General features: G+C 42.7%; 1 protein-coding gene across 3 annotated transcripts in view; it reads left to right on the top strand.

Moving 5' to 3' along the window:
• The window catches only part of REPS2 (RALBP1 associated Eps domain containing 2), a 105708-nt gene extending 82391 nt beyond the window's left edge, over window positions 1-23317 (top strand). For 2 of the 3 annotated variants that reach the window (XM_054849720.1, XM_054849710.1), the window contains exons 14-18: window positions 307-371; window positions 12039-12122; window positions 14737-14882; window positions 16987-17092; window positions 18857-23317. In XM_054849720.1, the coding sequence (XP_054705695.1) occupies window positions 307-371; window positions 12039-12122; window positions 14737-14882; window positions 16987-17092; window positions 18857-18925 (470 nt within the window). In that variant the 3' untranslated portion in view covers window positions 18926-23317. Of the gene's footprint in view, window positions 1-306; window positions 372-12038; window positions 12123-14734; window positions 14883-16986; window positions 17093-18856 lie in introns of those variants that run through there. The other variant, XM_054849729.1, reaches the window with a different exon arrangement.
• Window positions 23318-25653: the final 2336 nt, after the last annotated feature.

Below are 25653 nucleotides of genomic sequence, written 5' to 3'. Positions count from 1 at the left end.
CGTTTCTGGGGTTCTTTAACTAGAATTGGATTGCTTTAGCTACAGCTTTTGTGGCTGACTGGGTTCCATATCTGCTTTTTATCATAACATTGTGGGTTTTTACAGCAATTAAATCACTAATTCACTACTCATGAAGTTAATTCAAACAGGGTTTTTCTCAATAAAGATCAAGTTTGGTTTATGTTATTAAAATGTTGAATACTGCCTCTTCACTAGGAATCATCATGGAAATGAATTTTGGTTTTATTTGGAATTAAATTAATGTGGTTTTGTTTGTTTGGTTTTTCTTCTTTTCTCACTGTTCAGCTGTGAGGTCTGGCTGGCTGCCCCCACCACCGCCTGCACTGCCCCCTCGACCTTCTGTATCTCAGGTATGGACAAAGGTTTAGCATTTTGCTGTGTATTATTCGCTCATTTATGTTACTGTTGCAGTGGTTAGCACGAGTTGGCTTGGACATGACAGTTGTTCTTGCTTCCGAGTTAGTGCAAATCTGCAGTTTGCTCTGCAGTTCCATACATGTCCTTCTTCGTTGGTTTGTCTAGCCAGTGTGTTGCAATGTCAAATTACAGACTAATTAAATATCTTTGTAGTGGAGCTGACATGCACCCACTAGAAAAAACTGTAAATTAAAGGCTAGTAAGGCTAGTCTACTAATAAGAGTTTCATGCCTGAAAGGCATGGGCTTGATACCTGCTATTTGCTTTTCAAGCTTTAAATGCTCAGAGGGCATCTGCTAAGGGAGCCATGGCACGTAAGAGTGTACTTCACCCATGGGTTTAAAAAATAATGCTGAAAGGAAGCAAATGGCATGTCAGTTGTGCTATTAAGTTTCAATCCATTAGTGGTGTGCTTTTGTTTTACTTTTTGGATGGGTTTTTGTTTGTTTGTTTTTAGAGCATCACACAACCACAGCATAATGCAAATTGACTAAATCATGTGTATCTGCATCCAAATACTTCTTTAGGAAATGGTGGAGGATCAGCATCTTGTTCTTTTTATGTTGTTGGCTCTGTTAAGTCTCAGGTGGCAATATGCTTCATATATTACTCCTTTAGGTGAAGTGTATAATAGAAAACAAGTCCATAGGGGAGCTAACAGTCCATTACATATAAAAACTTGGTGAGACATCTTCCTCGGGTCAGAAACAGTCCTTGAGTTCTGGATCTGCTCTTAAGAGTCTGCTGTTGAACCCCTCCTGCTGCACAGTGTTTATGGTAGGAACGATAAGAGGCTTGTTGCCACCCCAGCTCCACGAGCAGCTCGTTGCTCTCTTCCTCTCCCCAGCCCTTTTCAGCATCTGAGTGCAGCTTGTTTCTGCCTTGAGGACTGTAGAGTGCTCTGGTTTGAGCACGTGTGCTTCCCCTGAGTCACTACGGCATTAGTGGTACTGCTAATACCACACGCTCCTTAGTGCACCCATCACATTCCTGCTTTGTCTAATTCCCTGGGGAGCAGTGTTTCCCTCTGGCTTCCTCCGGTCCTGCGGCACAGCTCCCTGCCTCCCTGCCTTGTGCCTGCAGCAGCTGCTGCCGCAACCCACGCGAGCCCTCCGGCCGCTGCTCGGACTTGCCAGAGCATGCTGGCTCCGTGCACTGCAAGCCCTCTCACTGCCATTGGGAAAAGCATTAAATATAACAAATCCTACTCTTAAGGAAAAAAAAACCTCAGTGTTTTCAAGCAAGGTTCTGCTAATTGTTCATTTTCTTGTCCTGTGATTTGGTTCCCTTAGCAGGGCAGTGAGGAGAGATGTTAATTTATTTATGCATGCCCAGCAGCCTTCTCACCACATCACAAATACTGAACCAACTGCTCGTCCTACACTGGGCCATGCAGAATAGAGGCGCTTTCTAAAACGATAACCACAAGAAGATTCTCATGTGAAATTCTTGATCCAATCCCCTCCAATACGAAAGTCTGTTTTCTGAAAGAAAAAACAAAGTGGCTTCCATGTCTACTCAGTAATGAATATATATAACTGATGCTTTGCTTACATGCATCACTTATATTTATTTAATTTATTTCTGATGATTTTTAAAGATATTTAGTCAAATACCTCATCAAAATATTCTTGTTCTGATGTCTAGCAAAAATGTACATAAAACCAGTTCACCAGTTCTTGAAAACATAATAAACTTCACGCTTGTCACATTCTGTTTATTTTATCTCCAAGCGTGCCTTTCTGTGATAAAGGTAACAGACGGTAGGGAAGTATGTGTGATGGGGTTATAATTCAGCTGAGCTGACCTTTAAGAATAGCATGTAAGCAATAGTAAGCATATGGATTACATTAGTCCAGTGGGGCCCTTGCTTTAAAGAGCATGAAGAAGTTGGAGGGAAGGATCTGCTTTCAAAACTGAGGCAGGATCAAGCACTGAAGAAAAGCTGTGATGCTGAAATGACACATTCAGCTTTTTCCTGTTTCAGGATTTACCAAACTCTTCTTAAATTTCTGTTTTAACTTATTTTTCAGCAATGTTACTGAAAATCCTTTTTTTATTGCCGGAACATTTTGCTATATGCCTGCAGTTAAGCACTGGGAATGACAAACGTAGCTTGGAAATGAAGCAAACCCCACATATTTCAGGTGGCTGTGCACCATATAAGTATGCTCGTGGTGTGATTATTTTGGCTCGACTTTGGAAATCGGTTGATGGAGGAGGAGAGGGAAATCATTTCTTCTGAGGGCTACAGTTTTCTATGGATGGCTGAGAAGCAGCCTGGACCAGTTGACTCTTTAGAGTGAGATTAAGGGGCTCATGGGATGTAAAGGCCAAAGTGCATAAAAGAGAGGTGCCAAGGGGTAGGTATTACATTTCAGTGGAGCAGAAGTCCTCCTGTGAGCTTAATCAATAGCAATATAGAAATGGCATCTTGACCTTGGTCCTGGGTTGCTGTTGGTTTTAGCAGAATTTGTTTCAACCTTTAGGAAAACATTATTTTTCCTGTCAGAACCTCCAAGGTAATCAAGCTTGGTAAGTAACTGAAACACTGGTTATTCAGAATGTGCCAAACGTCTCTAGCTGTATCACAAACTTATGTCCACATCCAACTCTGCCTCCATAGTGCAGTCAGCTGAGCAACCAGGGAGAGGGACTGTATCCCTGGGTCAGTGTAGCACAAGGTAAAACTCAGAGCTAATACTGCTGTGGCCTTGACTCCGGAGCTCAGTGGATGCACAGGCTTAACCATGAGAGACTCAAGTCTTGGGATCCTGCGAGGATTTGGCCGGTTTATGGGGAAATCGCAGCGGGGCTGGCTTCTCTGTCCTGGGTTGCTGCTGCCAGCCCATGCCGTTCCACACCTCTGATGGGTGGACACCCTTACAGGTGTGGTTGCATCTCTTCTTACCTCTACGATGAGTTTTAAGGTTGGTGGATGAACTCTGCGTTTCTTTTTTACTGATGGCTTGTAAAAGGCTATGGTAGCTCCATGTCCTCGGGATTTTTCTCCGTTGCCAAAGTCAGCGTTGTATTGACTTCGTATCAGTCCACAAACTGTACCCAAGTTTTCCTCAGAGCTTTCACCAGTCATTTCTCCAATGGAGTGGTGCTTTCATCTGAGGTCCCTATGGTGACTTTAAATAAATTTAATAAATAAAGACGGACCACAGGCAAGTTTACGTAATGTGGATACACCATCATCTCCAATTTATGATCTTTTAACCCAAATTCCAACCCATACCTCTCTGTACTGCATGCCATTTTGAATCAATATTTCCAGTAAGATGTTGTGAAATGCAGTATGAAATGCTTTATTAGAATCCTCATTTCATGTTACTTTCCTATTGAAAGTAATTCAAGTTTTGCCTAAATTCTATACAGGGCACTTGGAAGGATTATGTATAGAAACAGGCTTATACAAAGACTAGTTTTGTTTTGGATAATATGTTATTTTGAAGTGTTTTCCTTTTACTACTGTGCATACGCCTGTATGTAACTTCACTGACACCTTCTGTAATCCCTAGTAGCACATCTCACATTTAGCAAATCTGCATTAGCTGCTTGGATTTCAGGATAATTTTATCTGTATCAGTTTCCCTATTTCTTCAGACCATAAACATTTAATATGCTACAAGCTATTGTACAGACTTCGGACACTAGCAATGCCTTACTTCTCTTGCTCACTTTGCATGATATGCTATAGTTAAGGCTTTTCCACTCTTTTTTTAAGGGTGGGGTTTTTTAAGTTTCTAAAAGTTCTTAGGGTTTTTTGTGTCATCCCCATCGTCCCCCCCACCGCGAGTGATAGTATATGGCACAGATAACATGCAGCTTGTTGAAATATCTACTGTGTTTTTTTCTGGTCTTGTAGAGGACTAGATTCAGTGGCTCGGGTAATTTTTCCTGATCCTTTGTTCCTAACTTAATGGTAAACATAAGTCATCAAGGAGAAAGGGCATAAAGATGGCCCCAAGACTTTTGTGTGGACCCAGTGCTGTACGTAGAAAATTTGTGTAACTCGGAGGCAGTAAGAATCACGATAGGAAGGCAACAGCATATGTAGCTGATTTGCAGTGAGTGACACAGATTTCAGATAGAAAATAACTTTGGGTGCTCATGAATAACATTCCACTGGAACTAAACATGTGTATGCACATCTCATAAGCCTCTGTTGTTATTTTTTTAATGGAAAACAAAATAATACTTTATTACTGTTGGCTTTTAAGCCTACAGAAGTCATTTACCACAGCCGCTTACTGTGGGAGATTTAGTAGCATATTTATGCTAATAGGAATTACAGATGAACAGTGAAGAGCAAATATAACTTTAGGATTTTATCCAACATCAGCTCACTATCTGCAGCATTGCCCAATTAAATCAATGTTCCTTTATTTAAATTACTCTATTTCGGTACCTTCCTGTCCAGTAATGAAGGCATATCTTCAGTCCTGCCTGTGCTATGTAAGGGGATTGGAAAACAGTGGGACTGGAAGAAAACCCTGTATATCTTGGCTGAAAAAGCTGATGTCCCTAGACTCTTTTCCCAGAGTCTAAACTTTAAGCCTGTTGGTTTTGTAAATTCACACTGGTTTGTGCTGGACTTTTATTTCTGGAGACCTTGGGAGCTGTTTTTCCCACTGGTTCCATGCTGGCAGTTTTGACAGGCGCTGAAAAAATTATGGATGAAGGCAAAGTGTTCAAGTGAAGTGGAGTAGGTAGGCAGCTGTTAACGTTATCAAATTGAAGTGTCATAGAATCATAGAATGGTTTGGGTTGGAAGGGACCTTAAAGTGTCCTGACTACACTGCAGCTCTAAAGATTAAAGTCTCACTGTATATGAGCTCAAGAGTTAGGCTGTCAGTTTAGTGGCCGTCGTTACTGTTAGATGTTATTGATTTGGTGAAATCATGGAAACAAAGTGCTGTGAGGGATGATGGGTGGGTCACCCTACCCAGTCACAGGCACCTGGTGTTGTTGGAAAGCGAAGATATTGTTCTATTTAACATATCGAATGTTCCGCTCTCCAAACGTTACTCAATATTTCCTAATTCCTTGAAGCTTTTTGGCTATTCATCATCCAGAATTGCAAGTGAAAACTGTGACCCAGTTCAAGAAGTTGTCTCTACTAACATGCCTCCATGTTCCGCTGAATCCACGGAGAGCCATGAGCATGGGGTAGGCTCACTGACCTGAGGCGCCGAGGCCAAGCAGTGGGGAAGGGCTCCCGTCCATGCTGCTGAGACCTCTCGATGGCCTCCTGCAAGCTCCGTGCTGGGAGCTGCTCCAGGGGTCCTCCCATGGCCAATGTCTTTTGGTAAAACCGATGTACATGGAGGATGAGGTAGGGTTTGCTAATCTCTGTTACGGGGTTCTTTGGAGAAAGTGTTCAGCCAGCTGAGGTGCCACCTTAATCTGCGAAATTATGTGAGGAATTTCAAGTGCTGGGAGGACACTTGGAGTCTTACAGGAAGGAACTTTTTTGTTATAGAAGTAAAAATTACAAAAAAAGGGTGAAGATTTTGCTTTTGGCAGCATGCTATTCATATGATATTCTCCCAGACAACCATTTTATATTTAACCAAAGGAATACTTTTTTAACTTGCATTTACAACCACTGTGCAAGAAGAGGGTGGGTTTTTTGATCATCTCCACAGTTTTGGTTGTGGAATAACATATGTTGTATAATCAGTGCAATAGGTACTGAAGAAGCCTGTAACTGTAATAAAACTGAAAGTCTTCTGTAACATGAAAGATGTTGCCATCTGCCACTTTAATATAATACAAGTGGATTATCTTCCTCTCATGAAAATTATATATTAAATCTAAAACGGCCAGACAAAATAAATTACAGTTTAAGAAGTGGTGGAAAGTAGCACAGTTAAAATTGAATTTGGGGACTAGTTGATGGATGCCATAAAATCCTTCTAAAGAGGTTTCTGGAAGAGTAGAAGAAGGGCAAGTATCTTAATTAGAATGTGTTGTAATAATTTTTTTCATTTGGTTCACATTTATTGTAAAAACAACAACAAAAAAGCTGAGAATCCAATGCCTGTATCTCCAGTGGAATGCACATACCCCTTTCTAGCTTACGTTAATCTGGTTTTGTGGAAATGGAGTATTAAAACAGATTGTTAATGCTTCCATCTGGGTCCTATTCTTTCCTTGCGAATGGGCTGAGCATTGCAGCAATTTGTTTGTATTTACTGCCTTTTTCCTCAACCTTATCAGCAGCCCTCACATAGCTGGGGGAAAGAAAAAGCTTATCAAAACTTCAGGGCTGCACAGCGTTAAGAAAGCAGGCAGGAGACGAAGACCCTGGCAGCTTGTTGCATTTGCATCCCTGTGGGTTTTCTTCTGTCCTATCATTTTCAGTTTCTGTAACAAGCACTAAAAAGAATTGATGATTCGGTGTGGGATGCACAAGACTCGCAGAAACTGGAATTGAGACATCCTGACTTCTTAGATATTGGCATTAAGCGCAAAAATATGAATGTTTAGAAAGGAGCAAAATACCTCTTAAATGAACTTACGTAGACATGATAGAAGATTGCAATGGGTACATACTGAGCATTAAGCATATTTAGTATCCTGCTTTTTCTTACAGGTAAGCTGTTCTCAATACTTTTTTGCAAAGCTAAGCAGTGGCACTGTATAGGTAATGATTATGGGCCATTCCAATGAATGCACAGAGATAATTTCCTTTCTGTGAGTAGTGCCATTGACTGCAATGGGACTGTTTCCATGGGTGGAGTTAGCCTGGAGCAGAAATGTGGGTGAGACTGAATTGTGGGAAAGATTGAATATATACTTCACCTTTTGCAAAAAGGCGCTCGGGTAACAGAAATATGAAAGCTCCATGTACACCTTCCGTTCTGGAAGATCAGTTATGGATTGTCTTGAAAAGTAGGTGTGAAATCTACATATAATCCAGCATGACAAAGCAAAAGAACTGGAAATGTAAGTGAGGAACCAGTTGTTAAGGTAATGCATTCTCTTACAGTTATGAAAATTTTTCATCTGAGGCTTTCAAAGCACTTAGTGCTTAAGTGAGCATTACATATTCTTGTAGAAAGGTCCTGTTAAGTATTGTCACATGGAGCAGTGAGGAGATTATGAATGGCTGGTCAAGGATCATGCGATGAAATAATGAGCATTTGCGATTCCTAATGCTCTCCTTAACGATGAGGAATTATCTGTCCTAATGTTCAATATTGGCCGTAGGCCACAGGTTGATCTCTGGCTATGGCTGTTGTACAGAAACTTTGTTGCCCAGTTTTATCTGGTGCCTGGAAGAATGAGGAGGGTATGGCTTTTCCTAGAAAATGTGAGACTGTGCTCATACGGTGGGGAGACTGTGTGGGGAAAAAAGAGGTGCTGCCTGTTAGTAACTGGACTTTGGTCTTTGCAAAAATAAGCTCTTCAGGAGATTCAGAATAGGACACTGTCTTGCTCTTTTCTGTGGTTGCTTACTCTTCTTCCCAAAATCAAGAAGCTCTTAGGCCTGGTCTGCAAAGTCTCATTTGCACTGCTGGTAGTGCACATGAGCAGGATTTTCTTTGCCCAGCTACTATGACCCTGGATGTGGACCCAGCCACAGCAGTGCTTCCTGTGTCAGTAGCTTACTCCATTCTGTGGGCATGAATGAGCTGCACTTTTACACTCCTGTCACTGAATTTTCCTTTGGAAGACCATGTTGCATATAATGTATAATCTCTCAGTTCTATAAACCAGTGGTGAAGAATTTTAAACCCTAATATAATGGTGAGAAGTTTCCAAAATGTGGGAAAACAATGAAGACATTTATTGCTGTGATGGAGGGATGCAGTTTATCGCTGTGTTTCTGAATGAGAAATTAGTTGCCCAAAGACTGTACTAAGCATGATATAAAAACAATGAAGAACTAAAGGGAACCCACCTCAGCTGCTCCTGGTGGATCACCTTTGCCTTACCTGGACTGGAGTATCCTGGAGTCAGTCTCGCTCTGCCCATCACCTGAAGGCTACAAGGACTGGCTTTCACCCCACGTCCAAGTCAGTGAAGGAAAGGAAATCTGAAGAATCCCTCTGCCAAAAGAAAAAGCAGGAGTTATTTTTTTCTTTAAAGTCCATGTGGGACCAGTGTGGGGGGAGACACCAGCCTTTGCAAACGTATTTGTAAAGTCTCTCAGGCCTTGCCTAGAGGACTTTGTTGGGTTAGCTGAATCAGCAAACCATCTTTGCGTTGATGCACGTTGCAGTTAAACAAAAGATTTTGCCTGGGTTAAATGCTGTCACTCCCCAAACAAAATCCCCTGCAACAGCATATCGATTTTTGTACGCCTGGGCAGTTGTGTCGGAGGCACATCGCTCTGAGGAATGGAGATCTCTCGTAGAGGAGAACTTGCAGCTCTGCCAGCAGATCATGAATGTGTAGAGCCAGGTTCTGCATGAGAGGGAAGGGGACGCTCCAAAGAGCCGAGGCTTACCGTGCCCAGCGCCGGCTGCCTGCCCACCCTGCGGGGCCGGCTCCGTCTGCAGGCTCTGAATAATGCAGACAGCTATTTTTGGGTGCTCTCCTCTAAGCAAACCACTCAGAAACGGCCTGTCCCGCATGCCACTAGGTGGCACTTTAGGGACATGTCAGTTACTTCGTTTTATTCCTGATGCATGAGCTGAACTACCAGAACTCATTCTTTTTAAATTTTTTTCTTTTTTCTTTTTCTTTTTTCCTGTTTTCCTTTTTTCTTTTTTTTTTTTCTTTTTTTTCTTTTTTTTTGGGGGGGGGGGCGGGGGGCAAATGTAACCATTTATTTATTTTTACCACCTGGCTGCTCCAGCCAGCCCCTGCCCCTCTGGCTGCTGAGCTTTGCCACCCTCACGTCCTGGCAGCGGAGAGGAGCGGCCAGCCCGGTGGCCCAACCTCAGCCAGTTGGTACGGCTGACAGCCACATCACAGCACTCAGCTAGGAAAAAGTGTATCTTGAATCACTAGGAACTGTGATATCAAAATGTTGGAAATTTTGAAATCTTACCATTTTTGGCATCAGCACTCCAATTTATATTTGCTTCTTCTAGAACACTAAGTTTACCCTTTTCTCCCTTTTCAGTTCCCTTCAGTTTAAAACAGTATTCTCCTGCAATGAGACCATTAAAAAAAGGGGTTTCTGCAGAACTTTGGGTTTTTTTCTTTTTCTTTTTTTCTTTTTTTTTTTTTTCTTTTCCTTCCAGGTCCTTTGTCTTACTGTGATTTCAATTTTCCTGCTTATTTTCAATTGACATTGTAGGGTACCAGTCTATTTAGTTACTTCTGTGCTCTTTGAACACATTCGTTCCTGAAAGGCTGCATTTTATCTATGCATAAATAACATGGGGTTGGTCTCCTTTCATTCTCTGGAATAAGTTACTGTATTCTTGCTTTTGATAGAAGGTTTAACATAGACTCCAACAAGAGTGTGAGCATCAGAAACTGCCTGCCCAGCCAGGTTAGGGCAGTATCTATGCTCCCTGTCCAAGAAAGGTCATTAAGAGCTGGCTCTCGTGTACCTCTGTCATTCCTCTGCATTGTGCAGCAAGGCTATAGTTTATAGTATACATATTGCTTGGTGCTCCGAAATACTATGTTTACTCTTGCTGCCCCTAAATGATGATTGTCAAAGTCTTGTGGTTTGGGCCCAAATTTTATTGCATGTTTCTGTTGGGTATTTGAGCTTCGCTGTCCCCAAATCATTCATGAAAGCCTCATGGGCTTTGCGAGGCAACTGTTACCAGTGCTTAGAGTCTTCATTTCTTTCAAATATATAAAAAGTGGTTGTAGAAATCAGGGAGGTTATGGGCTATTCAGCTTGCTGATAAAGAAATGCTCTGTTGCATTAAATGGACTTTTAATGGTCTTTTGATTTTTGTAGACAGAAAAAGAGATTGCTTTTTTTCCATTTCACTCTCCTATTTGTACTGGAAATCTACAGTTATAGAAGCAGCACTTCAAGCTATGAAAAGCTTTCCAGAATTAAAAATGTTAGTATCCAATAGTTATTAAAATCCAAATATTTACAATATTAATATTCAAATAATACTTGAAAATTACAGGGTGGGTTTGTTTTGGTTTTTAACCATCAGATAACAGTACAGATGTAGCACACTTAGGAGAGGGGAAGGAGAGAAATCTTGTCAGCCAAAACACGTTTTTCTCCTCTCCAGGGGAATTTCACATGTGTTTTAAAAAAAGATCCAAATCTCCCTCCTCTGTGCACATGTTTGCCACCATACGGTTGGAGAGCAGCAGTAACCTGGCAGAACCACTTTCCCCCTGCAGCTTTCTGTACAGCTCTTATGGTGTGTGCTATGGAAGAAATGGAAGTGGTATGAAAAAGTCCCTCCTTTTTAAATATACCAAATTCTGTGCTTCCTGTCATTTTTAACTTATGGTTAAGCTTGAGCTTGATGAGCCTATGCAGAAACCTCTTGCCAACATTGAGTTAGGTTCTTTAGTGTGTGACAGGCTATTATTATTATTATTATTATTATCATTATCATTATCATTATTATTATTATGGCTAAAATCCTGGCTCCTTTAAAGCTTGAGGTTTGCCTTGAACTTGGTTTTAAACGCAAGCTTTCACCTGCGTAGAAACAAGCATTTTTTTGAGGAGAGAGCAGGATGGCGGGTTGCCTCTCCTACCCGGGTGGGCATTGTCAATGTGGCTCCAACTTGGCAGAATTTGGAAAAGAGGAGAAGAGAGGCCGTCTACCAGTGCCAGGTGCCCTCAGCCTCCCACTCCTGCCTGCCTTCCCCCATCTTGGAGAGCCAGCCTGTACCTTCTGGAAAGAAAACAGCGACACCGTGTTTATACCTTGTTTGCTGCCCGGGACAGGCAGCTCCAAATCCTGCCGCCCTCCCTTAGCTGATGTGCTGTGCCCCATCCTGGGGAAGCAAATAGAAAGATGCGGGAAGATTTCAGGAGAGGCAAAGCAAGGGATTAACCCCCTGTTTTAATTTGGTGCTCGGTCAGATATGCCGGGGGGAGGTGGTTTGTTTTGCCGAAGTGTGGACCTGTGTGGTGAGCGTTCAGCTTGGTTTCCGTTTGAAACATGAGGAGGGAGGAGGCAAGATTTATTTGGCTTCTTTTATGAGTTGTGTTTTCAGTAACTTCACTGGAATTTTTGGTATAATTCAGACTTTCTCACTCCAGCCTTGCAAACTTCAAAGACAGAGGCTTACTCCAATGAATTTTCATCGGTTTCAGGAGATAATAAGGTGACAGGGCGCATCTGAGATCTTTCTAGCTTTTATCCACCTCCCTCAGTCTTTCTCTGAGTATTTAGGCTGTAAGGGTAACTCTAGAAGAAATTCTGAGTACTAGGTCATTTACGTTCAGAGACATGGTTCCTAACACTTCACAGAAAATCTTTTCTCTTGTTTTCTTAGCACAATAAAATGCAAGAAATTAAAAATCTGCAGAAGACATGTGCCATCCATTCAGCTGTCACCCTAGATCTCCATTTCCCCTACTGCTGAATTGTTAAAGTAACTTTTCTGTGTAACGTTTCCTTTCATTGACTTTATTGTATGTGACTGCTAGTCGTTTTCTGGGTGTAGCAATGACTGATTTGTTGTTGCAGACAGAGCAACCGTCTGAGGTTGAATTACATCCTCAGATGAATAGACCCCCGTCGCAGGCAGAAGAAAACAGTTCAGCAAAAAAGGTGAGAGCTGCACACGTTGTACCATTGTGGAGTGATTTGCCTTCATCAACAAATGTGGTTGTTTTAAGTTTTAAAGCAATTAAACAGAGGGTTAAGGTTACGTTTTCACATGTTTACCTTCTCTGGAGGTCAAGACGCTAGAGAAAACCGGGATCGCGTGTGACATCAGCTCAGATAAATCATTAAGAAAGCTCTTAGTACATACACATTGATGCGCGTGCTTTAAGAGAGGCAGCTTGCCATTTGTTTCAAATCAACAGGGGCTTGCGGAGCCTTAGGGAAGACAAAAAAGAGTTTGATTCTACTCGACCCCTGTCTCACTGTAATTCTTCCAAATTGTGGTGCGCTTCTTGCTTCCAGTTATTGAGGATTCGGTTTTGATGTAAACGCACCTGTTTGCTAGAGGTCAGGATCTGCCAGTAAATGTACATAGTCTGGGACAGATTTGCTCGAGACGTGCAGTTTGTGATATGTTTTTGTACGAACATATCATTTGTATAAGATAAGCACCAAAATTGCAATGGCACTCTTCAGAGGGCCTTACTTAGGAATGGAGTGGCCTTAGCAGTGGGTGTGAGCATTTCCCCACTCCTGGTTATGCTCCCACCGCCTCCTTCCACCAGCCCCAGCCAGAACAGGTTTTGATGGGGGGGGGGCAAATGCAGATCCTCCCCCCTCCAGCCCCTCCTGCAGCCAGGGAGCACCTGCAAGACCTTTGCTCAGCCCAACCAAGAACTGTTGGCAAATGCTGTATGTAGTAGGTACCTTGCCCAGGGAGCATCATCCCACTTCTTACCCTAAAGGGAGGCACAGACAAATGTCCAGTGTCATTCCCCATATGTGATAGAGCTTTCCAGGCAGAGTCCTTGCTCTGCTTGTGCTCACTGTATGCTACTACTAGCCTGGCCTTGCTTCTTCCTTGCTCCGCTTTGCAGCTCTGCTGGGGAAATGAAATCTTTGTGGTGCACCTACTTCATGCTCACCCTCATCCCACCTGGATACCTAGAATACAGAGAAGCTTCAGTCTGTGGGGTGCGGTGCTGACCCACCTTCCAAAGCCTGGTGCAACAGCAGCCAGCCAAAGAGCCCCTGCGGAGGGCTCTGCTTTTAGATATTGGATCATTTCTTCCAGCACTGCATTTGAAATGGAAAAGGGATTTATCCTATGGGTTTGGTAGGGTTTTGGCAGTTCAAGGTAGACTGGGATTGTGCATTTGGCATCCCACCAGTTTATAGTTGCAGAAGGCATACGCAAGTTCCTCACTTGCCGTACATTGTGTGTTTGCGGGGAGCTGTGCATGTGCATAGGATTTCAGAGCGTGGTATTACCTGAGATCTCTGCAGTGCTGATGTGCTGACATCCTGATCAAAAGATCTCATAATATTTTTAGATCTTTTTTTTTCAGTAATGCCAGAACTCTTTTTTAATGCTGAAACCCCTTGCTTCCTTATAATTCTAATTCCTCTAATAATTGTAATCCCTGTAATGCTAATTATTGATGGTCTTATGTTGGTTTTATGCCGTGTCACTCATAGTCTCTTCTGCCGAGTCAGGCTGCTTCCTACAGTGTTTCTTGTTTTTTTTCTAATGATTGCGGGGTCATTAAATGCTTCCTCAATTAATTTTTTTTCTTTACTTTATTAACATTTGGCCAAAACGTCATAAGGAAGATAGTCTGGCTCAGTAAAATGTGCACTGTGCAAGTGATAATAAAATTTGGTCTCTGGTCTTGACTGTGACACTAAATGTATAACCTTTGTCAAGTGACTTCATCTTTTTGAGTCTTAGCTTTCTCATTCATGAAACGGAACAGTAATAGTTATATCCCTTGTAAGAGAGATCTAATAATAAAATACACTGAAAAGGATATATTTATGTTTCACATTTAAAACAGCTTTAAGTCATTAAAACTACTTCTCATTGCAAAAGAAAGGATGTCTTAATATAAAATAATGAAAATGCTTACCATTAAAGGCATAAAAATCCAAGACTTTGTTTTACCTACAAACTAGACTTATCTCTCCGATGTAACTTATCAAGGGAAGTAACTGTCCTTCTACACTTCCAACATCTTAATTTTGCATGGATAATTTTATACATGTGCCTTTCTAAGCTATTTTCAGTGTTGCTTCATGTAAGAGAGGAGGGGAGGAGAAGGGAGAGATTCTGTGCCAGATGGGTGAGGTAGTAAGTTGGGATGCAAGTGATTGGTTATTGATTTTTACCAACTGAGCATAATTAAAAATAAATCTTGTTTTGGTTTTAATGCTTCTGGGTTAACTAGGGGCTAGTCTTTGTATTTGTACTACTCCCTCCGCTCCCGAAATGCGCACAGAGCTATACAATCCAGTTCTGAAGAGCCCGTCATCCAGATGAAGACAAAATGCTAGTATAATCATTTCATTCATTAAGGGGTTGCAGGAGTTACTGTTCCTTTTTTTTTCAAAGTCAGAAACCTGAGAGGCTATTACCAAATTTGAATTAAGCTCTCTGCCTCCTTAAATTATGAAATCTTTGGCCAGCTGTCAGCAATTTCAGTGTCACAAGTATTCCCCAGCCTAATGACGGGACACACATGGCCTGACTTAACGTTGCTGTGCTTCTCCCTTGCAGGAGGTTGTTCTCTCTCAGCCGCCCTCCAAACCCACCCGCAGGAAGCTCCGGACAGAGACGCAGGGGCTGGAGACCCCCGAGCTTTCTCCCACTATAAATGTGACTTCTTCCCTGCCAGCAGTCAAGCCTCACCTCCCAGTCCAAAAGTAAAAACCTGTGCCAAGCATGCCAAACCGCACCGTGAGATCTGATGTAGTAGGGTTTGCTCTTTGCATAATTTTGTGCTTAGTAGTTCTGGTTTTGAGAATGCATCACAGGGTACAGGTCTCTGAAATCTACATCTGTCTTTTCAAAGGCAGACGAAGTCTGTAGTGACTGTGTAAGTTGGAAACATTTGACTGATAGCCTCTTCAGAGGTGTCCTACCTCTGTATCTGGCAGACATGTCTGAAGAACAAGCCTAGCTGTTCAACCAGCATCTCTAACACAACTCCTTTTAGCTCTGCGGGTGTGTGTTTTTGCCTTGCATGGCAAGCTTCTGGAACTTTGCTTATTCATGTGGACAGATATGACTAGATAAATGCCTAGGAAATTGAGTCATGAAATGCTTGATGTTGGTCATATCCTTGGGATATTTCTTCATCGCAAGGCGGGTTAGAAATGAGCTCGCCACTGGTATGAGCCAAGCCATAGACCACTTGTGATAATTCGGTAATTGCCAAACCCAGCATGTGTTGTTTGCTGTCATAAATATAGCTGTTGAAGCTGTCAGCAAGAAAGACTTGTAGGGATTTCACTATATGCTTATTTAATAGCAGCGGAGAAGGGGCTGTATGAATGGTAAGTGAAGGCACTGGAAGCCCTATTTGGTCTATACATCTCCCTCAACTGAAACAGTGTGTACACGTTGTAGTCCACCTTCACCCGAAGCCTTGCGAAGACATCTCGTTCAGTCTGAAACAAAACCGAGCTGCCTAAATCAGCTGAGCAGTTCTTGGCAAACTGTCAGTAGACTGAATCTGTGCTGTGTAAGTGGAGATTAGAATAAGTAATAAGACTCATAGGATGCCCTTAAAGTGCTGTTTTGTGCTTTGGGAGTGCATATTCCGTAGTGGTTTGAAGAAAGATAACAGCATTTGTTAGCATCTCAACTTAATCCTGTTTTGTCTATGTCTTTCCTAAAATGTTTAAATGACCACGGAGGTATATCGCCCTGGTTTTTATTTTTCCTATCGTTATTACTTTATAGCCTATGGAGGGTAGTTTGAGGCAAAATATTGAGGCAGAACACTGACAGTTCACTGGGAGACAGCAGCATAAAGACCTGCCTGCACTGTGAAACAGGTTGCGTTGCAAAGATCAGTGCCATCAGCTCTGCTAAAAGAAAAGAGCTAACAGGGACTGTGTACCACTATGGACCTTATTTAAACAGGGCATCTGTTTTAGATCAAATGGGTCATAAGGAGCTCTTGATGCCTTATGTAAAACTTTAAAACAATCTATTTGGAAAAGGGCTTGGATATTCAGCCAGTATTTTCTTTCCTTTTTCCTGTTGTTACCTCTGTTTCTTGGAATAGGTTGGTCCCTATGTACAGAGTTGTCTCTTTTTGTACCTGCCTGCCTAACTGTAATTTCCTCCACATCAGTTACCATGGGCTATAGAGCAATAATAATAATAATAATAGAAGAGAAATCTTTTGTATATCTTTTATTTAAGCAGCAAAAGAGATGAGGAAAGTCTGTAAGCCATCTACCTGTTGCTATTTGTGACATTGGGTGGTTTTGGTGGGAATGACTGCTTTGAATGAAAGAAAGATTAATTTCTGAAGTAAAGAAACATCAGAATCAGCAGTGCCCCAAAAAATCTGAGACTGTATTGTCATGCAGATGTCCTTTCTTTCCGCACAGAATGATTTTTGTATTTTGTTAACCACTCCTCAATCTTTCAACTCTGTGAGTGTCTGAAAACAGCTAAAGCAAAGATGCTGCAATAAGCACAGATATGCAGGGATTATTCATAAATTGAATCAGACTGCAGTGATTTTGAAATAATTGAGACAGCCTAAAATGTTTCTGTCATTCAGGTTAACAAGTGTGACCATTTTACTTTCAAGTAGTCTACCTGATTCAGCCATCTCTTTTCCATGTTACATTTTTCTTCTCTTGAATCTGTAGTTTCTTGTATACCTTGTCTTTGAAGTGTAGCCCAGTGGGTGTAGAGCACAGAAACACAAAATGGATAGCTGGTCTTCTCACATCAGCCACTGTTGAGGCTCTTAATTGAAATGTTTTCTATTTATCTGTCTGGCAGACAGTCTTCCAAGCAGAAAAGGGCTATTCAGACCGCTATACGGAAAAACAAAGAAACCAATGCTGTGCTCGCCAGGTTGAACAGTGAGCTCCAGCAGCAGCTGAAGGTAAGGAATGCATTGAAAATCGGTGACAAAGCTCCCTGCAATCAGTTACGTGTCACCTCCAGCAGAGAATCTTGTTCATCCTCTCAGATGAAACCTTCTGCATTATTTCCTGCTTTCTGGAAGGGAATAACTATACTGTATGTGTGGGTAGGATGAGGCTTTCTGGGAAAAGTTACAACCTATGGGCCTACAGCTCCACTGGCAGTTAGTCTAAAGGGTGAACTTTGTCTTTCTGAGAAGTTTGATAATGCGATGCTGTCACCCGGTGCAGAAGAGCAACTCAAGCATAGCTTGCTTGTCTTCTGATCAGTTGTGCTACGTAACTGTCTCATGGAGGCAGGCATTTGGTATACGTGGACTGGCTAAACTGTGCTTTATGTGAACATCTAGCACTGATTTTTAATGTCTGTTGACATTTCTTTCAACGTGTTCTCAAGGGGCTATTTTCTTACATATATCAGCTCTGGGTTTTTTTCTGTGGTCTCAGACCAAAGGTAGTGCAGACTTTAGTTTTTCATCTACTACAGCTTTTTCTTCTTTGCATATTATGAACACACTTGTCTGGAAAGGGAGGTGAACCCCCAGTTACACTTTGTCTTCAGTCGAGGTGAAAGTTTGATTCCATGTTAACATAATTTCTTAACTGGCTTTCAAGCATCTCCCAAGTGAAATTCAGGGTGGATGTGCTATACTGAAATCATAGCAAAATGTAGGACAGCGATTGAAATAAGAACGGAGATGAAAGCTTTTACTGACAGCACATTGCCATCATTCCTTGGCTCAGGTCTTATCTGCTTCCATGCACTATCTTCAGCGTGCTTAAACTCCCCGACCTTCACAAAACAGGCCAGTGCTGTTATCTGTACTTTACGGTAGGGTGAAGGAAGCACGTAAAGACAGAGAGATTTGCCTGAGTTCACACAAGTGCAGAAAGCTAGATTTGTCCTTCAAGTCATATTGCTGCCTGGAAGCTTTCTGATGGAGCAGGGCCTTGATATTTTTATGGGGAGCAGAAGACTTGACAGGTACCCCTCGAGCGTCTTGAGCTTGCACCGAGGCATGGGGAGTGTTCAAGTGTGCTCCCGGGCTGGGGTACCACATCTTGGAGGAGTCGCAGGTCAGCCCGGCTCCCATGCGGGCTGGGGAGCCCTTTGATGGGAGGTCAGTGAGAGCTGGGTGCCCCTCAATGCAGGGGCAGCCTCGAGACCAGGAGGGACTTTCCCAAAATCGCTGATCCCCAAAGCCTTCGCAGTTAGTTTCTGACTGAGACTGATGATCTTCCTGCCACAGCTGTCAAAGACGTAGATTGCAAAGCCTGTGTTGTCTTAGAAAGGCTAAGTCTGGTTCATTTCCTAAAGGAAAGAGGTTGGTTGTGTGAACCAAAAATTCTCAAAAAGCAGTTTTGAGGGAAATGTGATTTCAAAATAACCTGATTTTCTTTGGTAAAAATGGCCAGTTGTGGCCAGCTTTGCTGCATCCCAAGCTATTCCACTGGCCAGTGGATGCCTGCTCCTCTCCATGATCTTCCCAGCAAGTGACTGAGCCTCCGTATTGCCCCTCTGTAAGGAGGAGGGAGTAGACAGCTGTGCGGGGAGGTCGTGTGGCATTAGTAGGGTGTTTTGAGACCACAAGGAGAGTTACTTTAAACAGCAGAGCCCCGAGCCTCCGGTCAATGCCAGCGGTTTGCCTGGCTGCTTTTCACTGGAGCAGGGTGGTGCATGTGAGCATCCCAAAAGTTACAGCGCATCTCTCTCTGTCCTGCAGGAGGTTCACAAGGAACGAATTGCCTTGGAAACGCAGCTGGAGCAGCTACGTCCCGTCACCGTCTTGTGACCTCCCACACCGCCGGGCAAGAGCGGAGCCTGCTTCCCAACGGCCTTGCAAGGAGAGAAGCACAGCGCGGCTGATCAGGGTTCCTTGCCAAGGTGGTGGCGGCGGGGAGGACCCACTTGTCGGGTCTCCCTTCACCCCGCTGCGCGCATTTGCCTTTGCAGGTGAAGAAGGTACAGAAAACAAATGTCTGACTGCTGGATATTTCTGAGCGGGGGAGATGCTTCGCCTTTTTTTTCCTCTCCTTCTTCCCAGTCTAATGTGTAAATGCAGTTTATCACTGAAATGAATAACCTGAGACTATTTTATTTATGTAAAGAATTCCTGATTTATACACGTTCTGGCAGGACATCCTGCCCCGATCATTAAGAGGTACAGCATTCCTGAATTCTTGCTTAAATTTAAAACTTATCCTCTGAGATGAGCTTCTGGATGTTACTGATTCCTGAAGGATTGTATCATGGTAGAGTACCTGTGGGTTTAATGTACTACAGGAATAAAACTCACTAGGCATACAGTCTTTATCTGCAGTCACATGTCAGATAATTATTTTCTTAGTACTGTTTATTATGCAATCACGGATGTATTTTAATGCTAGAGAACTTTTTATAAGTTCAAATCATATGAGAGAACAGTAAAAAATACTAAAATTTAATTATTTTGGAAATTACAAAAAAAATTACCTGTTTTTTGAGCTGTAACTGTTTCCTCTCACCAGTGTTTGATCACTTGCTTGCAACTGCCAGTGTCTCTGCGTACTTGTAGCATGTTTGAGATCACTGGCTTATAGCTTTTTTGTCGTCTTTTAATTTTTTTTTTTTTTTAACCACCAGTGTATTTCTAACAAGAGGTTAAAAATGCTTTCGGGGCATTTTTATAAAAGCTGTTCTATGTACATTTGTATTACTCTGCTTTGTTGTCTTAATAGCTGCTGATTTGCTTTAAGGATGTGTACAAGAACTGTATTTCCAAAATAAGAAAGATAGCAAAAGTCCTATATACGAGGTTACAAAATGTGTGATGGAAATAATGGCCGCCTAGAACAGGCTTTTGTTAAGGTTCCTTTGCACCTAGCTAGAGATGCTACTGATAGGATGAAGCTGCTAATGCCCATCTATTTTCTAAATGAAGAAGAAAAGATTCATTTTTAACCTGGGTCTGATCCAGGGCCAGCTGAATCCCGTGGGGATTTTTCCATGGATGCAGTGGTCGTTGGCTTCGGTCTCTGTTCTCGCAATGAAAGCTGGCTAAGTAACGTTGCTTTATTTCTTGGGCTGATACTCTTGTATTGGGCGACTCCAGCCATAACAACGTCAGCCCTGCTCCCTCCACGGATATAGTGTGTGCTTCACTGCGAGGGAATGTCACCTACCCGTTTACCCATCTTAAACATGACGCCGCACGTGCTTCATATCCTGTTGTTCACTGACCTAATTTAAGTGTATGCATTTGCCTTGCAGAAACGGTGCAGCAGGTTTTTTTGCCATTGTTGGTGTGATGCTTTCTCCCTACAGCCATAGGATGGTCCTAGGGCTGAGAGGAAGGAGAAGCAGGTTTGAAGCAGCTGGGTAGCCTCCCTTCAGGGTGCATCATGGAACGGCTGCAGTGGGGCATCAGAGGGCATCAGAGCAGCCAAAAGTTTTGCTGAGAGATAAGACATCAATGGGAATGTTTGAAGTGATGAGGAAACAGCCTACTTTTGCTGAAAGGGATATGGATGTGGGTCATGGATCCAGAAGCCTGAAGGTGAAAATAAGCATTTACAGAATTGTTACTGAAAATCTGTTTTTGTAACGCACTGGTTTCGATTCAATTAAACATCACTATGTCAACAAGCGACAACCGTTTCTCTGGATTTGGGGGGACTTCTGTGCGACTGTTGCGTAGCTGGGGTCAGTGACAAAATCTGAGAACTGCAAACCCTTCCGGGAAGCTGCAAAACAGCTGCTGTCCTCTTGCTAGTAGTGGTGCTGTTCAGAAGTTATGATCATTTATTTCATATGTTCATAACACTGAATCATTCCTGAGATTTTAATGAGGTTAAGTGCTTGCTCTTTGCTTGTTAGTTCTTACATTGTCATTTGGTTAATAAGCCCCTGCTATTCAATAAGAAATAATCATAAGGCATGTTTGGTTTTTATTTTATGGGTGATTTTTTAAGGAAACCTTTTCAATTATTACAAAGAAGTATGCACATTGCATTTTTAAGGCAGTGGAGGACTTGTTCATGTTTGATAGGAGCTTCCTCTAGAATAATCTCCCATTTATTTCACTTGGGTTATTCATGGAATAGATGCTGTTCAAAGGAAGAGTGGAAAAGTCTGCTGTATATCTCTTCTTCAAATGTCTCCCTTCTAACGTACAGGGTTGGGTTTTTTTCATTCACTGGAAGTTAGGATACTTGGTTAGTCAACAATGAAATATTTAGTCAGTTGTTACTCTACCACAGGACTTAATAAATTAAAAATTTAACCATCCCTGCATTTTTAGGGTTGCAATGAAATGCCCCACTCAGCTTCAAGGGCTAGAGCGTGAGTTGATTTGTATTCCATTTGGTGAAGTGTCGGCTATGATGACGACACACCACTTCACGTAGAGAGTAAAGCAGAATATTCAAAGAGAAATGTCGATGTGTTATATGTATGATGCAGGAAGTTACTCCTCAGTATGTCTCAGTGCTTAAGCATTCATGATAGCCAATGCAAAATGAAAAAGTATGTCTGGTTTTGGGAGGCTGTTAGCATTTTGGGAGGGAGAGAAGGCATCATGTAGCTGTAGACAGTGAGTGCTTCTGGCAGTTGCTCCATGCAGCCACGCTCATGGCTACTATTAAGAGACCTCGGCTGCTCAAAATTCACATCTAAATCCAGTCTCACAGATTTCCTCAAATTTTTCCTTTGGAAAAATGTGGGTACAGCAAAATCATCATTTCTTGCGGAAACCTTTACTTTCTGAAACTTTCAAAGTCTTCAATTTCCTGCAACTATTCTGTTTTGGACAATTAAATATTTTTGTCTGCAGGACAAGACTAGGCAGAGCAGATAAGGATCTTCCTTAGCGTGCGTGTAAGTGTGCACTCACGTGTCTTCCTTTTGATCGTGCATTTCCTTATAGACCTGTTAATGTTCATATCATCTGTTACCTTTCTATGAAATACTTGTTTCAATACATGGTAATTCAGTAGTGAAAAAAGAAAAATGCCCAGCTTACTGTAATGACTGGTTGCCTTTGTAGATCAAGCCATTTTTATCTGAGCCTTTAAATATAAGTAATGACCTGGTAATTAAGCAAGGCAAACAGCTTCCATTTCAGAGGCATTCCTTTAAACAAACTGCCTGTGAACAAACATTAATCCTTCATGATCAATGTTCTTCTCCTAGTTATTAATTTTACACTAGGATGCAGTGCAAACATTACCACCTCTTTCCAGACAGTTCTCAGTTCTCTCTTCCAGAGAGTTTTGGTGACGTAGCAAATATGTCAGTGATTACTGGATTCAGCCTCGTTATTGATAAGTTGGTGAATATCCTTTTTAACTCAAAAGATTGTCTCCAAACTGTTTTCACATGCATGGCGGCAGTTTTGCTGCTGGGAATTCTGTATCCACATTGGGGAGAGGGACTTGTTCACCTCTCATCCCCGCAGCCCCACCTTGACACTGCCAGGGCTAACCAGCATGGGGTGGTGACAACTTGCACGGGTAAAATGACCCCAGAGGGGTGGTTGGGACTTGGAACCCTTCACAGGAGGCATTTAGGGTGGGCACGATGTGAAAACTGTCTTTTGGTGGTGTATAAGCTGCTTTCCTCCCAGCTGAGCTTCCAGATCAGGAGAGGGTGAGGCTGTGCGAGTTGCTAGCCGGGGAATGACGGGTGTCCGTTTTCCAGCGCCATCAGCCCTTCGGCCTTCAGCGCACATGGTCCTTGACAGGAGAATACACGGGGTTATGAAAGAAGGAAGAAAGGCCCTCATGAAGCCACATATTTTGCTGACTAAAGAGTAAAAGTATTTTTTCAGGAGAAAAAAATATATGTGATGTATTTACCTTTGAGAAGAGATGATGTATTTTGAAGCTTTTTTTGCTTATCTTCATGATAACGTGCTATGAACATATGCATTATGGTTTACTCTGTTACTGATTTTTTGATATAAAAAAATCGTATTGCAAGCATTATCGTTGTTAATCTAAAAAAATACCCTGAGGCTATTATATATTTGAATTTTAACTTACAAAGTAGATAGCCAGATTTAAGCAATTTGTTTTCACAGCTGCAGACTGTCCACGTGGTAAGCTGCAAAATGTATAGTGTTCTATACTACGCCCATCTAATTTTGGAAAATGTATGTGATATGGAGCTGGGTGCTACATTAAAATAAAAGCGTCCAATAACTTCACATTGCCTTGCTTTTGTGGTTTACTTAGGACGTCGATTGTGCAGATCTGCCAGGAGAGCAGAAACTGTGACTCGCTGTGGACAAAAAACATGGTGTTGAAATGGCTGACCTTCAACTATGAGAGATGAAATCACTTACATTGGGATTGTGTGTACATGAGAGAGACGGAGGGAGACTTATTTAAAGTGAAATCATATTTCCTTAGGCTTCAGCTAAGGCAAAACTTCACCTTTACTTCGTCAGGCCTCTCTTTGTCAAAATTCAGGCTTCTCTCCGTGATTAAGCCCGAAGAGGTGCACCACCCTTTTTATAACCTGGACGGCACCAAGGCCTCCAGCAGACCCTTGGTCAGAGGTGCCCAAGCCGGAGCAGCGAGGGGACCCAAGCCGTTCTCTCCAGCACCCCCGTGATTGGTGTTCTCGGCCCTTCATCGGCTGCAAGAGCTGAAATTAAACTGGGAAAAGGAAAACATTTGAAGAGCTGGCCTTTGCGGGCAGGGAGCTGGAGGGGACAGCATACTTCTGCTCTTGAACTAGTGTGATTTTTAAGAGTTATGTTACAGCTATCCAAAGAGCAGGGCTTTAAAAGAGGAAATAATTAGTGATAAATTAATTCTTACAGCATTAAGCCATGACAAGGGATGTTTTATTGGTCTAAAAGTGTGTCTCTGGTGCACGTGAGGCACAAGGCCAAGGCGTTAAAAACTTGTAAATATCCTGCAGGGAGCTATTCTGCATCGGCAGCGGGATGGATTTAGATGGCTCTTCCATTCTTAGTTTTTACAATTAGATGGTGCTCTGGGGTGCCTTCATGCAAATCTAGATTGGCTCTCCATATTTAAATTCACAATCCCAATAATCTTTCTTAAAAATTAAAAGATGCATCTTCCTGCTCTAGAAAAAAAGTTCTTAGTGGGAAAGAAAGGAAATAAGAGAAGCTTCACAAGTCCTTTTTTATCCTTCTGCTGTTAGTAAGGTAACGCTGCTTCACAAGCACGCCTGCTTAGGTGGGATGCTCACATGACATCAGCAGCAAAGCAGAATAAAGGGAAGGTAATGAACGAACAAAATCCCTGGGCATCCGTAGCCCATAGAGTCAGAGCTCTTTCACCTGGCAGTCTCATTGCTCCTCCTGTTTTACCTCCCCTGCCAGCCCCTCGGGCACTGCGTGCCCTCAAACAAACGCACCTTGGAGCAGGAAGCCTTGGGTATGTGAGGTCAGCTTGCGGCAGGCTCTCAAGCCCCCAGCACTCCCTTGGGCGCCCACCGTTTTGGGCACGTGTCTGGAAGCAGTGGCATTAGCTGTGTCCCAGCTGTGTTATCCCAGTAGTCCCCCTGCTAAATGCCGAATCAGTATTCCTGGTTAAATCCTGAATTGGTTTACGTTTATTGATCGTTAACTTAAATAGCACGAGGTAGGAAGAATGTCTTATCTGAGGACATTTTGAGGATACTTTATGCATCAGAAATGTGACGAGCTAGACAAGACCATGCTGTATATTGCATCTAGTCTAGGTTTTGCTGGAGGGAGGGAGGGAGGAAGAGGGGGATTCTGCTCCCACAAGAAATGTCATTTTTTTTACTTCGCATCCTTGGTTCATGTAGGGAACTTACTCATAACTGTGCTGTGGTCTTCAAGGCAACATGGGTATAACAGCTGGCACACACGCAGGTCATGTCTCTCTGCCACATGCCCTCCACCAGGACCTCCTCGCCCTGCGGAGCAGTAGTGGAGCAGTGATAGTGTGTCCAGCCCCGTGACAGCAAATGGCATGCAGAGCCCAGTGAGGAGGAGAGTGGAGAAGGAGGTAGTATGTCAGCTCCGGTGGGACCACAACAGAGTGAAAAAGTGACTTGAGAAAAGTAATCATGCTTCTGCCATAGCAGGGAAGTCGGTGTACCGCCACCACCTTGCTCCACCCCCACACAAAAGAATAATGTGCTTAAAAAAAGCTCTGCTGGATGCCTCGCTACGAGGAGGGGCTTGGGTGTAGGGCTGCCACTTGATACACGAGCTATTCCCTTCCAGGGTCACTTAAGGAATTCAGTAGTTCATGCTGTCTGTCACAGGTTTAGGGTGCGTTAAGCCAGCGATACCAGTGTTCGGCAGAGCGATACAGAGCGTGCATTGTTTACTACAATTTTCACGCTCTTATCTGAGAGGAAAAAGCCAGCAATGATCTCACCTGGGTCTTGTTTTCCAGCCCTGTGCTGTTCCTAAAGGACGCCGTATACTCAATGAGAAATAATCGCTTCCTGTTTCATTAATGAGTTCTTACAGCAATTTCCCTTCAGAGTAATCGCCTTGGGTGATGACGGTACGCACTTCCAAAAGCG

The sequence above is a fragment of the Grus americana genome, chromosome 1, assembly GCF_028858705.1.
Source record: "Grus americana isolate bGruAme1 chromosome 1, bGruAme1.mat, whole genome shotgun sequence".
Lineage (NCBI taxonomy): Eukaryota > Metazoa > Chordata > Aves > Gruiformes > Gruidae > Grus > Grus americana.
This window is presented reverse-complemented; position numbering and strand designations above follow the sequence as displayed.